General features: G+C 45.1%; 1 protein-coding gene across 2 annotated transcripts; it reads left to right on the top strand.

Moving 5' to 3' along the window:
• The first annotated feature begins 1,129 nt into the window (after positions 1 to 1,129).
• On the top strand, positions 1,130 to 14,504 carry rab5aa (RAB5A, member RAS oncogene family, a). Of its 2 annotated transcripts, none has more exons than XM_015973857.3 (6): positions 1,130 to 1,304; positions 8,053 to 8,274; positions 8,462 to 8,613; positions 8,739 to 8,861; positions 12,877 to 12,970; positions 14,162 to 14,504. In XM_015973857.3, exons 2-6 carry the CDS (start codon positions 8,109 to 8,111, stop codon positions 14,275 to 14,277), a joined length of 651 nt encoding a protein of 216 aa, XP_015829343.1. In that variant the 5' UTR covers positions 1,130 to 1,304; positions 8,053 to 8,108; the 3' UTR covers positions 14,278 to 14,504. The 2 variants fall into 2 exon arrangements, with proteins under 2 accessions (XP_015829343.1, XP_015829344.1); XM_015973858.3 differs by having other exon boundaries at positions 1,165 to 1,304; positions 8,056 to 8,274.
• The last annotated feature ends 1,541 nt before the right edge of the window (positions 14,505 to 16,045 follow it).

Below are 16,045 nucleotides of genomic sequence, written 5' to 3' on the forward strand. Positions count from 1 at the left end.
GAACGCCTGTGCTCGGCTTCTGACCAAGTCCTCCAAACACACCCACATCACCCCGCTTCTCCTCCAGCTTCACTGGCTGCCAGTCAGCTTCAGGGTTCATTTCAAGATCCTGGTTCTGGTCTATAGGGCCTTACATGGACAAGCACCATCCTACATTGACGATCTTCTCAGTCCCTACACCCCCAGCAGGTCCCTGAGGTCCAGTGATCAAAGCCTACTGGTTGTGCAGCACCAGGCTAAAGACCAAAGGTGAAAAATCATCTGCTGCTGTGGCCCCCAGACTCTGGACCTCTACCCCCCGAGCCTGAGATCAGTGGACTCAGTGGTCTCCTTTAAAAGACCGCTGAAGACTCACCTGTTCAGGCTTCGGTGTGATCTTCATCACCACACTTTCCTTATTCTGCTCTTATTCCGCCTTTCCCGGGATCCACTGATTTGCCTCTCTCCCTTTTCTTACATTTTTATAAATCACAAGTTTAATTTTTCTCATTTTTTGATCATTTTTTGAAATCTCTTTTAAACTTTAATTTATTTGGGTTTGTTTTTGTGAAGCGCCTCGTGATTTTTATCATGAAAACTACATAAAATGTTTTCGTTCTTTCCTTTCTAACAATTAGAGCTTTGGTACAGAATACAAACTTAAAAATAAAAATAAAATTGCAAGCAACAAAATATATTAGTTGTTTAGAAATGTTACCAATATAAATGTGTTTCTAAATTTGTATATGCAATAATCTCATTTTTCAAGCTTTAAGTATTTTGAATCTTTTAAAAATTACTCTTTTGTCCTTTTTGCTCCTGTAGTTAATTTAATTGCTACCATGACACCGATTCTTCTCCACTGAGTAACAAAAAGGGATTTATATATATATATATATATATATATATATATATATATATATATATATATATATATATATATATAAAACATTCTCACACACACACACACACACACACACACACACACACACACACACACATATATATATATATATATATGTGTGTGTGTGTGTGTGTGTGTGTGTGTGTGTGTGTGTGTGAACTCTTATATTTTTGGTATATTGCGTCTGTTTAGAAGCCCTCAGTGCGACGTGCCGTGTGACGTGGCGCAGGGCGGAAGAGCTTGTTTGTGTTTTGATTCTAGAGGGAAGTTGCGAGAAGAAAGGAAGGAGGAGACGTGACGGGATTCTTGAAATTATTCTCCTGGCTCCCCCGTGACCAGCTCACCGCAGTACCCCGGGTTCCGTGTGTGGATAAACTAAAGCGGTGGCATTAAAAAGTTCAGCTCGTCGTCTGGCTCTCAGGTATTTGACAGCTCGGTGTTTGCAGCTGGCTGAGCGATTAGCGCTAACGTTTAGCTCTTCTGTTCACCATCGTCTTCGCTAGCCAGCGCTTGTGCTAGCTGCCTGTAGCCATATCCGATAACAGCGAGTTAAAGAAATATTTACCACCTCCAAACGAGCTCAGCAAGTCTTTTAATGGGAAGAAGTGACTCCTTTAGTGAGCTCCAAATAAAGTAAACAGACACTTTGTTTATTCGGTAGCGTTTAGGGTGGGTAGGATGCTAGCAAGTGCTAAAAAGCTAATGAGGGTTCGGCTCCTTACCTTATAATGTAGCTTTAGCAGACAAATGTACGGTATTAAAGTTAAAATATTGGTGTTTTATGTGTATCGTTTCCTACTTATAGTGGTGTCTAGTGTTTATTATCTGTCCAGTTGAGGCTGGCACTTAGCAGCATGTAAGCTAACAAGCCACAGAACAATATAAAGGCGTCACTTTCTAATTTAAAGTAGATGTTAATGCTAACGAGTGAGCTAACAGTTTCAGTGTGTTTATAGTAAACGAATTGGAGTTTAATCCAATATTGTGAGCAAAGCAGTCACGCAGTGTTTGATGACACTCCGTGTCAAAAGTCTAGGTAAACACAACCTGTCCTTGCCTCTTGTTTCCTGTGTGCTTGTCTTGTTTTTGAACATTTTTTATGGACTCCTTCTTGAATATTTATTTTACTTTACTGGCCTACATCAGAAACCCAACTTTCCAATAATAATCATACAAGTAAAAATTAAGTCCAATTTAGGTCTCCCACGTATACGCTGATTTATTATAAAACATCCATTAGACAGATTAGACACAATCCTATAATCATAATAAATCTGACATTTAAATGCCTCTAAAACATCAGCAGACTACCGGACTATCTCACAGACAACCACAAAAAATAGATTTACCTAGTTTATTCAAGTTTCTGTTAAAATATAAGGCTTTTGAAATAAAACTGTGATTTGTGTCACTTAATCTGGCATAAATGGCATTACCCATTCAGGCTCGAGCTCCAGCTTCATGTAGATCCTGTAGTTACATTACAGGATCTACATGAAGCCGGTGTGTAAGTATTGTGTGTATATATGTAAATATTGTTGCTGGGCAGGGATGAAAAATGGACACTTGATCAAAAATACTTTTATTTTTATTTTGATGAAAATTGCTTGAATTGTTTTTGCATTCGGTTACAGCTGTTTCTTTAAAAATAACATTCAGGTAACTTGTGGGGTTCAGTAACTGCAAGATGTTCATTGTGTTTTTGTAATATTGAGTAGAGATGCACCAATTTCTGATAATATAGCAGCTAAATACATAAACATATAGCATTGCCAATACTAATTTACTTAAATCTCCTATAATTAACAGAAAATGTTTTCTCTTTTTTTCCATTAACCTTAACAAGGGGTGTGTATGGCAAGAACTTGCTGATATGACATATTTCACCTTACAAGGGAGACAAAATAATAAATTGTGACATTTTGCAATAAGCCAGGTGATATTTACAAATTTCAAGATGAAATTTAATTGGAAAACTCAAATCTAGATGCTTCAAGCGTTATCGTGAGGTCTCGTTCCGTCAGAATGAAGACGGTAAAAACTGCTGCCGCCTAGCAGTCAGAACTTGAATTACACCACACAAAAATGTTTGCATGTTATTAATTTTCTATTAAAAATTGGTACAGTGTCTAAAAAATTTGTTCTGTATTATTTCGGGAAATATTGCGATATTTCAGTCTATCAACTTTTTCTCACATCCTTAATAAGGTGACGGTGTGTTAGCATCGGAGAGGCTAGCCATTAGCGTGCCTAGGCATGCCACTAGCTGACTAGTGACTCTCTGAGACATGCTAACGGCTAGCCTCTCCGACGCTAATGCCAGCCTATCCATGCTAATGGTCCATCAAGGGGGTAGGAAATCCAGCTAGTGGCCAGCCTAGGCATGCTAATAGCTAGCTTCTCCATTGCTAACACCAGCCCGTCCAGGCTAACGCTAGCCTATCCATTCTAATAGACAGCAGAGGGAGTGTGTGAACCAGTCAATGACCAGCCGAGGGCTGCTAGTCCCTAGCGTATCTAGTAGTAACGCCGGTAAAGGTGTTATTCCTCAGTAAGCAGCTCCAGCCTCTCAGTTACCGGCGCCAGCTTATTAATCAGGTCGGTAGTTTGCTTCAGAATTTATATAGCCTCCTGCTGCTGGGCAGTAGTCTTAATTTTGGTCCCCATACCGCGCCGTAGTCCCCCAACCTCACACAAAAACTCCTCCCTGTCAAGTAGGATCTTATCCACTTAAGTGCCTGGCCCGTAATGCCCACAGACCGCTCCAGCTGGTTTATTAGGATGCTATGATCAATGGTATCAAAGGCTGATGTCAAGTCCAAGTAAATGGTAAATGCATGCAACCTGGACGTGAGTTGTGACCCTTCAGACTTGGTCCTTTAATTACATCAAGAGAACTCCGTGCCGATGCTAGCTGTCTGGCGCTGTAGCTTCCGGATCTGCTTGGTGTCCTGCACCTGCCGATGACATCATCGTACTGCGGCAGCACCACTCAGCCAAAACATTGCATCTCTTTTTCAGTTCTGTTCCTTCACACAGGTTTAGCAGTTTTGTTATTGAGTTCATGTTTCTTACCACCTAAATGTTTTCAAACGTGCTAACGTTGCAAAGTCGTATATCCAGGGTCAGGGCCCTGAGCCGGCCAGAAGGAAACATGGCGTCTAATAAGGCATCCCCTCCAAAGACGTTACACCCGCGCTCTGACCAAATTTTATGGTTAAATGTTACAAAGCCACCAATGTTTTTCAACAACTAAACACCATTTTTAACATTTAGATGGATATTTCCAGAGATTAAATGTAAAACTACACATTGCCACTTTAAACAGAAGGATTCTGAAAGCAAACTCCTTCCTGTTGAAGAACTACAGCTGCTAGTACAAACTAGCATCCACTAATGGTGCAAAATTAAATCAGATTTTTGAGTTTTTGATCAATCGACTGGTGTTTTTTTGTTTGTTTACCATCATAATTATCACTGACACAGAAAAATAAACATATTTGGACTCAAAATCTGCCCGATAATTGTCAGAACCACCGTGATGAAACATGTCTCAAAGGACAAGATAAGCAAAATGTCTTTATTGTAGTTAAGTGCACCTTCAGGCTTTATTCCCATGAAACAGCAGATGGGATTAGAGCCTCTGGATGTTTGCATCCTCAACGTCTCCCTGTAAGGTCAAACACAGATTACTATCTCCTGAGAACAACCCTCTGGTTTTTAGCTAACATTTATTTCTAAATAGGTTAAGTGAGCGATGCGCGGTATGCATCCTGATTATTTTGGGTGTGTCTGTCCTTCTCTCTCGCCCTATGGATCATTGTTGGGTTCCACTAAGACTCTATTTTGTTTCTGTGGCAGCTTTGGGTTTTGGTTCTTTATTTATTTGGGTCTTTAACGCTTAGTTGTTGCCAAAATGTAGTTTTTAAGGATGTTTTTCTGTCAGGTTATCAAAAAAAAAATCAAGATTTCTATCAGAAATGTTGTCCAAATATTTGTTGAAATGAAAATGTGATTTTTTTCTCTGCTGGATACACGTTTCATGCTTATTTCAACTGTTTTGGTGCCGTAACTTTGTGGACAGAGGACATGTGAACTAACAAACTGGGACTCCATTAAAAATAGTCAAAGCAGCAGCTTCCTATAGAGCTCCGGGAGTTGACGTCACTTCTCCCGGCATGCAACAGTTCAAATCGAAACGGCGCCATATTGGCATGCAGAAGCCGGCAGCTGGACTATTTACTATTGTCAGAAAACTCAATCAAACGGGAAATCTGGTAGATTCCTGTTGTGCCCCAGGATGCAGAACAGACGCGGACGACATAAGGAATGAGCCTTCTACAGGATTCCCCAAGATCCGGAGCGCTGCAAACGTTGGATCATTGTAATAAAACGCGCTAGTGACCGGGCGAAAATGAAGCTGTGGGATCCCGAGAGTTAAGGATTTCACTTATGCAGCGACCACTTCATATCAGGTACTTAAACCAACGTTTCCTCAACTGTGTATGGTATTTATTTTAAATGCTTTTATTATGATTCTTAGTGGGCTTCCTAAACTTATTTTGGCGTGGCTTTTTCTGTCTTATTACTCATAGCAACAAGTAAACATCACGTAAAACGTTGCCTCGTGAGTTCTGCGTGCTGCCGTTTACGTGTTTTATGATGACAGCAATTAACCGGCTAAGCCGTATTTAATTTTTAAGCAATGGTTGATCACTTGTCAGATCACACATAAAAAGCACTTTGGATTGCTATTATCTGTCTCACCGAGACTACTTACATGTAAATCTGTTATTTGTCCGTCCATCCATCCATTTTCATCCGCGTATCCGGAGTCGGGTTGCTGGGGCAGTAGCGTGACTTCCCTCTCCCCAGCCGCCGGAGCCAGCTCCTCCGGGTAAATCCCAAGGGGTTCCCCGGTCAGGTCCGGTGCTGTGCCGGTCCGCTCCGACAGCTTCTGGCGTTGGAGCGGGTAGTAGAGTCGAGAGTCCCAGACCTTCTCCCCAGCTCCTCCGGCCGGGGGAATCCCAAGGGGTTTCCCCGGCCAGGTCCGGTGTTGTGCCGGTAAGAAGTCCGCTACGACTTCTGGCGTTTTTAAAAAGTATCCCAGGGGCACGGTAAGGGTCGGAGATGTTTAGTCTATTTAATTTCTGACTATATAAAACGATTTCTTCTGTTTTAAAGTGTGAAGTAAACTCCGACGAAGTAAAATCCAAGCGGATCCCGTTCATGTTCATGGTTACATCCGTGTTTGTTTACCTTTTTTGCATGCCAAAATGGCGTCCACTAACTGAGAGTCACGTGGGGTCCGGAGCTCTATAAGGCAGGGCGTAGATTTTTGTGCTCTATAACAAAAATGAAGTGTAATGTAATTACTTTATTATTTTGTTCCATAAATATGTTTTCTTATCTACGTCTCAGGGTTGTTTTAGGAAAACTTGTGTGAGGCTCATCTGCAGTACAGCAGAAGTTTGGAAGTTTATTTATGGAAGTTGATGCATAAAAAAATATTCAGTAGTCGTCGACGTAGCGTGTCTAAAAACAGCAGCTTTCAGGTTTTTATTGCATTTGCATGTAAAATGATCAACTGGTGCTGCTGTTTGATAGCCTAGTGAACTAGACCAAATTCTTGCTTTGCAAAGTTTGGTCTAGGCACGCTCCATTGGAACCTCCACAGCTCCTACCAGGACTCTGGCTAGCCAATCACAACTCTCTCAAGGGGTTTCAAACACATAAAGAGCTGTGATTGGTCCATAATTGTGGGCCAATCATAGTGCTCTATCTGCTTAGTGAACAAATAACAGAGCTTTATCCGCTTTGTGGGCCAATCAGGGCACTCTATATGCCTGGTGGGTGGGATGATGCAACAGAGTGAAACAAGAGTATGTCACCTTCATTGTCCAGTGGAATGCGGAGATCATTTGAAAGACAACGGTAGAACCCGCCCCACAACCGAGAGCCATCAATGGAGCGTGGCCAGACTAAATAATACATTTATTTAGTCTGGCTTGCCAGGCTAGCTGTTTGAGGCTTTTTCCCACAACTCGACAGACACACCTGCCTAACTCATCCACTGCCAGCATTTTTGAGCGTTTTTACTGTTTTTTGAAAGGTCGCAGAACGTTGTGCTCTATGATCCCGTAAACACCAAAACTACCAAAAGAAAGAGTAGTCTCATTTGTTATATCAGGAAGAATCCGCGTGTTTGAAGCGTTATCCGTTCTTTCATGATCCGTTGTGGAATTGTGATCGGCAGAAGCTTTTCCGGTTAGCGCCTCACTTTTTTTTTACAGCAGCGTCCCAAAACGATCTCCTAATTCATGGATTTTCTGCTTCCTGATCATGTGACGTACGCAGATGAAGATCAGCTTTAGAGATGTGATGTCTAATCTCACTTTGCGGGAGCTCGTTCCGACGCCCGCCCCGTAAAAAATGCAGTTGACAACGTAAGTTGCTGGTTGGTTTCTGCTTAACCGGCTATTAAATGTTAAGGGGCTTCAATAGCCGGTTAAAGAAATTTTGGTATATAACATATATGTATTTAATGGATATGTGAGAATTAAAGGTGCATTATGTAGAAATGAAATAAAAATGTGGTTATTGCAACCACTTTAAACAACTGGAGCTTTTTGCCGGCCGTCGTCAAATTACAATAGTCTGTGCTGCTGCATTAGCTTGCAGGAGACATGGCAACCTCACACTCATGGATGGTAAACAGTAGTTACGCCCCTCCTTCCTTTGTTTTGATAGGAGAAAAAGTGACGATCCAGCAGCCAGCTGGATATGAAATATGTTTCAGTATAAACGTCCTTCCAAAAAGATTGAAACGTTAGACTCTTGGGATTTTGTCACTGTAAAAATCTCACCGTCGTCTTACATACTGCACCTTTAAAGAACGATACGACAACACTTCTCCATAAGCGAGGATCAGGCTCCAACATTAAGAACCATCATCTCTCACTAAAATACTCGGTCAGTAAATAGAGCTCACTGGGTTATATGTGGGAGATTATAGTACTTTGTTAAATAATTATAAAAAATGGTCTTTCTTTTATTGTTATTCCCACAGAAATAACAATGCTCTTTACATTAGACAGCCATGGTTTCAGTGGGCATCACGCGTTTACATCGGCCTAAAAGCTGGCCCATGTTTTCCTTGCTTCCTGCAGCAGACGTGTCGATAGAGACGTTTGGCCCGCGGGACACCGGAGAATCTGATTAGGACATGGCCAGTCGAGGAGGCGCTACGAGACCCAACGGACCCAACGCCGGCAACAAGATCTGTCAGTTTAAGCTGGTGTTGCTGGGGGAGTCGGCCGTGGGGAAGTCCAGCCTGGTGCTTCGCTTCGTTAAAGGCCAGTTCCACGAATTCCAGGAAAGCACAATAGGAGGTGAGCGTCGTTTTGGAATCTTAGGAATGCGTTTACACCTGAACTTGAATGAATTCAAGCAAAATAAAAATGTTCGGAGCACATTGATATTTGATGCTCTGTTTTATTTGCGGCCCGTTTTGTGTTCATTGCATGGAAGAGTGTAGTTTCATAAAAGTGCTGACTCATCCTCATTCTGCACCCTCAGCTGCTTTCCTCACTCAGACGGTGTGTCTAGATGACACAACAGTGAAGTTTGAAATCTGGGACACTGCAGGTCAAGAGCGTTACCACAGTTTGGCACCCATGTATTACAGAGGAGCACAAGCCGCCATTGTGGTCTACGACATCACAAATGAGGCACGTACACCAGATCCGGAGTGGTCATTAGTGCTGCCTTGGCTTCTGACTCGACTGCTCATCCAGAAGTGTTGAACAAGAAGCTGGAGGTGATTTAAGAGTTGCCCTCTGCCTTTCTTTTGCAGGAGTCCTTTGCTCGGGCTAAGAACTGGGTGAAGGAGCTTCAAAGACAAGCTAGTCCTAATATAGTCATCGCTTTCTCAGGAAACAAGGCTGACCTGGCCAGCAAGAGAGCTGTTGACTTCCAGGTCAGACTCAACTGCTTTCCTGTGTGGATCTATTTATTTGATGTTTTTTGTCACTCGCTACCAAACCAGAAGCAGTGAAATGTTTATCTGAAATTACAAAAACAGATGTTTAATGGCCTCTCCCTGGGCTGCCACCTTACCATGGTGGAGGGGTTTGAGTATCTCGATCCTAGGAGCTAAGTTGCCTGAAGCTTTCTGCCCCTGGTAGGGTCACCCATGGCAAACAGGTCCTGGGTGAGGGATCAGACAAAGAGCAGCCCGAAGACCTCTTATGATGAATTATATAAATGGAAACCATGTTCCCTCGCCTGGATGTGGGTCACTGGGGCCCCCCTCTGGAACCAGGCCTGGAGGTGGGGCATGTTGGCGAGTGCCTGGTGGTCTGGCTTTCACCCATGGAGCCCGACCGGGCACAGCTCGAAGAGGAAACGTAGGTCCCCCTTCCCATGGGCTCATCACTCGTGGGAGGGGCCAACGGGGTCAGGCGCAGTGTGTGACAGGCGGTAGTCGAGGGCGGGGACCTTGACGGTCGGATCCTCGGCTACAGAAGCTGGCTCTTGGCACATGGAATGTCACCTCTCTGGTGGGGATGGAGCCTGAGCTTCCGACTAACCTTTACTGAGCCTGGGGATAGAGTCGGACTTACCTCAATGCATGGCTCTGGCTCTGGAACCAGTTTCCTTGAGAGGGGTTGGACTTTCTACCACTCTGGAGTTGCTCCCACTGAGAGGCGCCAAGCAGGGGTGGGCATACTAGTTGCCCCCCATCTTGGTGCCTGTACGTTGGGATTTACCCCAGTGAATGAGAGGGTAGCCTCCCTCCGCCTACGTGTGGGGAGACGGGTTCTGACTGTGGTCTGTGCTCATTCAATTCAATTCAAAAATACTTTATTAATCCCAGAGGGAAATTGATTATCATGCACCAAACTACAGTTCAGACTACCCACCCTTTTTGGAGACCTTGGAGGGGGTGCTGGAAAGCGCTCCTTCAAGTGACTCCCTCATTCTGCTGGGGGACTTTAACACTCACGTGGGCAACGACAGTGAGACCTGGAGAGGTGTGGTTGGGAGGAATGGCCCCCCTGATCTGAATTCGAGTGGTGTTTTGTTATTAGACTTCTGTGCCAGTCATGGATTGTCCATAATGAACACCATGTTCAGACATAAAGGTGTCCATATTTGCACTTGGCACCAGGATACCTTAGGCCGCAGCTCGATGATCGACTTTGTTGTTGTTTCATCTGACCTGCAGCTGCATGTCTTGGACACCCGGGTGAAGAGAGGGGCGGAGCTGTCAACTGACCACTACCTGGTGGTGAGTTGGCTCAGATGGTGGGGGAGGATGCCGGTCAGACCTGGCAGGCCCAAACGTATCGCGAGGGTCTGCTGGAAACATCTGGCAGAGTCTCCTGTCAGAAGGAGCCTCAATTCCCACCTCCGACAGAACTTCCAAAATGTTCTGGGGGAGGCGGGGGACATTGGATCTGAATGGACCCTGTTCCATGCCTCAATTGTTGAGGCGGCCAACCGGAGCTGTGGTCGCAGGATCGTCTGTGCCTGTCCTGGTGACAACCCCCGAATCCGCTGGTGGACACAGACGGTTAGGGATGCTGTCAAGCTGAAGAAAGAGTCCTATCGGGTCTTTTTGGCCTGTGGGACTCCAGAAGCAGCTGACAGGTACTGGCAGTCCAAGCGGAACGCGGCTCGGGTGGTCGCCAAGCCAAAAACCCGGTCATGGGAGGAGTTCGGTGAGACCATGGAGCAAGACTTTCGTATGGCTTCGAGGAGATTCTGGTCCACCATCCGGCGCCTAAGGGGGGAAAGCAGTGTGCTACCAACACTATCTATATTGGGGACGGTGTGCTGCTGACCTCTACTCAGGGCGTTGTGGATCGGTGGGGAGAATTCTTCGAAGACCTCCTCAATCCCACCGACACTTCTTCCAGTGAGGAAGCAGAGTCTGGGGACTTTGGGTTGGCCTCTCAAGTCTCTGGTGCTGAGGTCACTGAGGTGGTTAAAAAGCTCCTCTGTGGCAAGGCTCCAGGGGTGGATGAGATCTGCCCGGAGTTCCTTAAGGCTCTGGATGTTGTGGGGCTGTGTTGGCTGATGCGGCTCTGCAATATTGCGTAGACATCGGGGGCAGTTCCACTGGACTGGCAGACCGGGGTGGTGGTCCCCTTATTTAAAAAGGGGGCCGCAGGGTGTGTTCCAACTACAGGGGGATCACACTCCTGAGCCTTCCTGGTAAGGCCTATTTAGGGGTTCTGGAGAGGAGGGTCCGTCGGATTGTTTAACCTCAGATTCAGGAGGAGCAACATGGTTTTCGTCCTGGCCGTGGAACACTGGATCAGCTCTATACCCTTAGGGGGATCCTGTAAGGTGCGTGGGAATTTGCCCCACCAGTCTACATGTGTTTTGTGGATTTGGAGAAGGCGTTTGACTGTGTCCCTCAGGGGGCCCTGTGGGGGGTACTCCGGGAGTATGAGGTACCAGGCCCTGTGATACGGGCTGTTAGGTCCCTGTATGACCGGTGTCAGAGCTTGGTCCTCATTGCCGGCAGTAAGTCGGGCTCATTCCCAGTGAGAGTTGGACTCCGCTAAAGCTACCCTTTGTCACCGATTCTGTTCATAACCTTTATGGACAGGATTTCTAGGCGCAGCCAAGGTGTGGAGGGCGTCCGTTTTGGTGGCCTGAGGATCAGGTCTCTGCTTTTTGCAGATGATGTGGTCCTGTTGGCTTCATCAGAATGTGAACTTCAGCTTTCGCTGGAGTGGTTCGCAGCCGAGTGTGACGCAGCTGGGATGAGAATCAGCTTCTCTAAATCTGAGACCATGGTAGGGCTGGGTGATATGGCCTAAAATCAATATCACTATATGTTGAGGATTTCACCTCGATAACGATAAATGGACGATAACTTCACGTAAACGCACAAAAAAAAGTCACATGTATTATGTTGAGTCACATTTTTACGTGACTCGGGGTGTTACAGCTTCTTAAAGGGACGTGAACGTTGCCAACCTACACACATCTTTTAATTTTTTAATTATCAAATTTATTGACATGGGAAAATTATCTCAATAAGAGTTTGACATTTAGATAACGATACATTTTCGATTTATTGCCCAGCCCTAGACCATGGTCTTCATTCGGAAAACGGTACAATGCCTTCTCCGGGTCGGGGATGAGGTCTTGCCCCAAGTGGAGGAGTTTATGTATCTTGGGGTCTTGTTCACGAGTGAGGGAAAACTGGAGCGTGAGATCGATAGGCAGGTTGGTGCTGCATCTGCAGTGATGTGGGCGTTGTACCGGTCTGTCGTTGTGAAGAGAGAGCTGAATCAGAAGTGAAAGCTCTCAATTTACCGGTCGATCTACGTTCCTACCCTCACTTATGGTCATGAGCTTTGGGTAGTGACCGAAAGAACGAGATTGCGGATACAAGCGGCCAAAATGAGTTTTCTCCGAAGAGTGGCTGGGCTCTCCCTTAGAGATAGGGCGAGAAGCTCGGCCATTCGGGAGGGTCACGGAGTAGACCCGCTGCTCCTCCACATCGAGAGGAGCCAGTTGAGGTGGCTCGGGCATCTGGTCAGGATGCCTCCTGGACGCCTCCTTGTGAGGTTTTCGGGCACGTCCAACCGGGAGGACACCTAAAGGTAGACCCAGGACATGGTGGATATGTCTCTCACCTGGCCAGGGAACGCCTTGGGATTCCCCCGGAGTAGCTGGCCCAAGTGGCTGGGGAGAGGGAAGTCTGGGCCTCTCGCCTCAGGCTACTGCCCCCGCGACCCGACTCCGGACGGACGGACGGATGTGGTGTTAGCTGAGAGTCATCGTCATCACACACTTCACACTTTGTGATGTGGGACCATATCGCCGTCATTCCTCTACTTAAGATCCTAGTTTTAAACGCTGGCATGAAAAAATGGCTGATTTCCTATTCGTCGATTATTTATTTCATTAAACAAATTGTCTGGTGATGTTCTACAGCCATGTTCACGCTGTTTCCCTTGTGTCGACAGGATGCTCAGTCCTACGCAGATGACAACAGCCTACTATTCATGGAGACGTCAGCCAAAACGTCTATGAACGTCAACGAGATATTTATGGCTATTGGTAGGTTATTATTGGATTCTCTATATCTTATAGATTACTGCTCGTTTGATCATTTGGGTTCTTTTGATTGGTTCCGTGAGCCTGACCTTTGCCACTGTGGCAGGTTTTCTGGGAAGGACATTAAAGTCAATTTAGGTCAATAAACTAGGAGCATTTATCCTAGTTTACTTTAACGTTAGAAAACCAAAGTCTGAAACCAAGTGCGTTCCACTCCGCTACAGTAGGTGGCGCCCTTTCCTGTCAGCGTTCTTCCAGTTAGCTTACAGAAACACAACCGGGGAGTGAAACAGACGTACTGTTTGATGGTGCTTCACGCGTTGCTTTGTGGTGATGTCCTCAGAAGACTGCTAACACTGCCTCATGTGTCCAAACGGTACCAGCTCAACCGAGCCGTTACACGCAGAAGAATCCGGACTCCTACCGCATTACTGATGTACTTTAGATGAATTACAATTAGTTTGTTTTCAGCCAGACTAAAACGACATAAGTCGGTATAAGGCGATAGTTCTACTGATGTACTTTGTAAATGTGTCTCCTCACAATATGGGCCCTTTCAGGACTTTGCTAAGACGTTAGCATATCGCGACCATTTTGGCAATGAGCGTCACAACCACACAACATTAAAGACGTTTTATTCGGTCATTGTACGACATTTTTAATGCCGTTTAGGGGATGCGTTAAGAGCGGGAATGTGTCGAGTAAAAAGCGGCGTTCAGTGTCCAAAATGAAAGTTTTTTTTTTTTTTTTACTACCCACCATTAGAGACCACAGAGTAGCGTAAACTACAGCATTGTTCGAGGATTCTTGGTGTTTTTTTTGGTGTTTAAAGTTCAGCATCAGCGCTGCTTAGTTTCTTTTCCTTCCATTCGGTATAGTTGTTTGGCGACGCCTACTAATATAATTTCCCACTGAGTTACCACCAATCAGCATGAGTTAACCACAAGCCACGCCCAGCGACTCTACTGGGCCTTTACGAGTACATACCTCAGTTCGGGTACTCGTTTGGTGCCTGATATGGCCCGGAAAGGGGTCTTTTGAGTTTGCTTCGGTGAAATAGAGGCATGCACATTCCGTAAAGATCCGGTAAAGTTTCCTACAAGTTCCGATAGTGGAAACGGGCCTTTTCAAATTCAATCACTAAAAATTAAATCTAGCTGTTTATACTAATATTGCATGTGTTTCTCCTTCTAGCAAAGAGATTGCCAAAAAGTGAGCCCCAAGCTCCAGGAGCCACCGCCGCGCGAAGCCGAGGAGTGGACCTGACGGAACCCGCCCAGCCGGCCAAAGCCCCGTGCTGCTCCAACTAACACGAAGAACACACCTTTCTCTGACCTGTAGACCAGTAACTAATGTGGTCCATGCCCCAGGTGCCACTGCAGCTACTAATGCAACGTGTCACTCATCGTTAAAAGCGGGAAGACGCCCGCCGTTCCCATTCTCTCCGTTTTCTTGCAGTGGCGGACCAGCGCCACTGGCGTTCCTTCGTAGTTCTGCCTCTTGTCTTCTGTTGCGGTTCTGCTGCCACCAGGTGAAGCCTCCCAACCACTCTGTCTTACTCCCTGACACATTCATATCCGTGGTGGCAGAAACGACAGATCCACCTTCGCTCCAGCGTGTAAATCCGAGTTTCACTTCCTCCCCCTGGAGACTTTACTACTGCTTCTTTTGGATTAATATTGTTTGCTAGGATTCTGTTCTGGACACATTTCCTTGTATATTTAAGTGGGCTAAAATAAAAATAAAAAACTTTAAGGTTGGTTTGCAGTAGCACAAAACGTCCGTTAGGGGAAATGAAGTCTTTTGGAATTTCTGCAATCCCTCTTAATGTCCTCACTTCCTGTTAAAGGTTAGCGCAGTTTGCTCCTCCCGTCTGTAGGTTTCGTTCTGGGGCTGTGCCTGCTCGTAATTGTCAAGTGTAATTGTGCAATGTTCTGCAGTATTACTCGCTAGTTTGAGTATCTGCAGAGAACAACGTCCCGTCTCACATCAGTGGTGACCGTCCACGAGTCCTTCCGTAAACCGTCCCATTCTGATCCAACCTGGATTCTTTTTTTCTGGCGTTGGATGACTTCTGCAGCCGTCCTCTCCATCGGGTCGGTGTTGCCGGGCGGCTGCGGGTAGTTTTGCACAGAATGTGGGGTGAGAGTGACTCGTCCTTTTATTTAGAAAGTGCTTTAGACACAACTGTTCTAACTGTGTGTGTGTGTGTGCGTGCGTGCGTGCGTGCGTGTGTGTGTGTGTGTGTGTGTGTGTGTGTGTGTGTGTGTGTGTGTGTGTGTGTGTGTGTACACATTTGCACAATGAAACACATGACTTCTTCCTTTCAAACTTTTGATTTTTTTCCTGTCCAAACTTCTGCATCACTGTAGGTCAGCTGAAGAATATACTGTTACACGTTAGCCACACTTAATGTGTTTGTCATGTTCTCTCTAACACACACACACACACACACACACACACACACACACACACACACACACACACACACACACACACACACACACACACACACACACACACACACACACACACACACACACACACACACACACACACACACAGAGAGAGAGAGAGCCTTTAGTCCAAACCTTTTTCTATCGTTCTCATGCCTTGCACTAATAATGCTCATGAATTTATGTTATAATCTCAGTCAGTGTGTTATAAATATATACATAATATAAATATATAAATAATATACTGTAAATACGGTGTTGCAGTGTAGTCTACCTTTTTATTTTTGTTTTCCCAGTGACGGGACTAATGCTTGCTAGGGATAATCAATAGAAGGTTAAAAACCATGTACAGTTAGCAGGAAAACAGCAACAATCTGGGTTTGGAGTTTTCCCCCCAACACACAAATGGTTAAGTCATAATCCGTGGTGGTCTTTATAAATATGTGTAGTAATATTAACAAAAAAAACATTGCATTTATTTAGATGTCTGCCTCATATTATTTTCTCAAAAAGAAATCTGTTACACCCAAACTTCCTGGTTTCATCCTCCTTTTTATTTTTAATGCCTTGTGTCTAAAATGTCCTCCTCCCGGGTTTTAGGAGATATAAACTGATTTAAAAA

This window comes from Nothobranchius furzeri, chromosome 19, assembly GCF_043380555.1.
Source record: "Nothobranchius furzeri strain GRZ-AD chromosome 19, NfurGRZ-RIMD1, whole genome shotgun sequence".
NCBI lineage: Eukaryota > Metazoa > Chordata > Actinopteri > Cyprinodontiformes > Nothobranchiidae > Nothobranchius > Nothobranchius furzeri.

Excerpts from the sequence above, each read along its gene's own strand:
- rab5aa (XM_015973857.3), top strand. The coding sequence starts at position 8,109 with ATGGCCAGTCGAGGAGGCGCTACGAGACCCAACGGACCCAACGCCGGC. Across the intron at positions 8,614-8,738 it reads TCTACGACATCACAAATGAG|GAGTCCTTTGCTCGGGCTAA; the intron begins GCACGTACACCA and ends TTTCTTTTGCAG. Across the intron at positions 8,862-12,876 it reads AGAGAGCTGTTGACTTCCAG|GATGCTCAGTCCTACGCAGA; the intron begins GTCAGACTCAAC and ends TTGTGTCGACAG.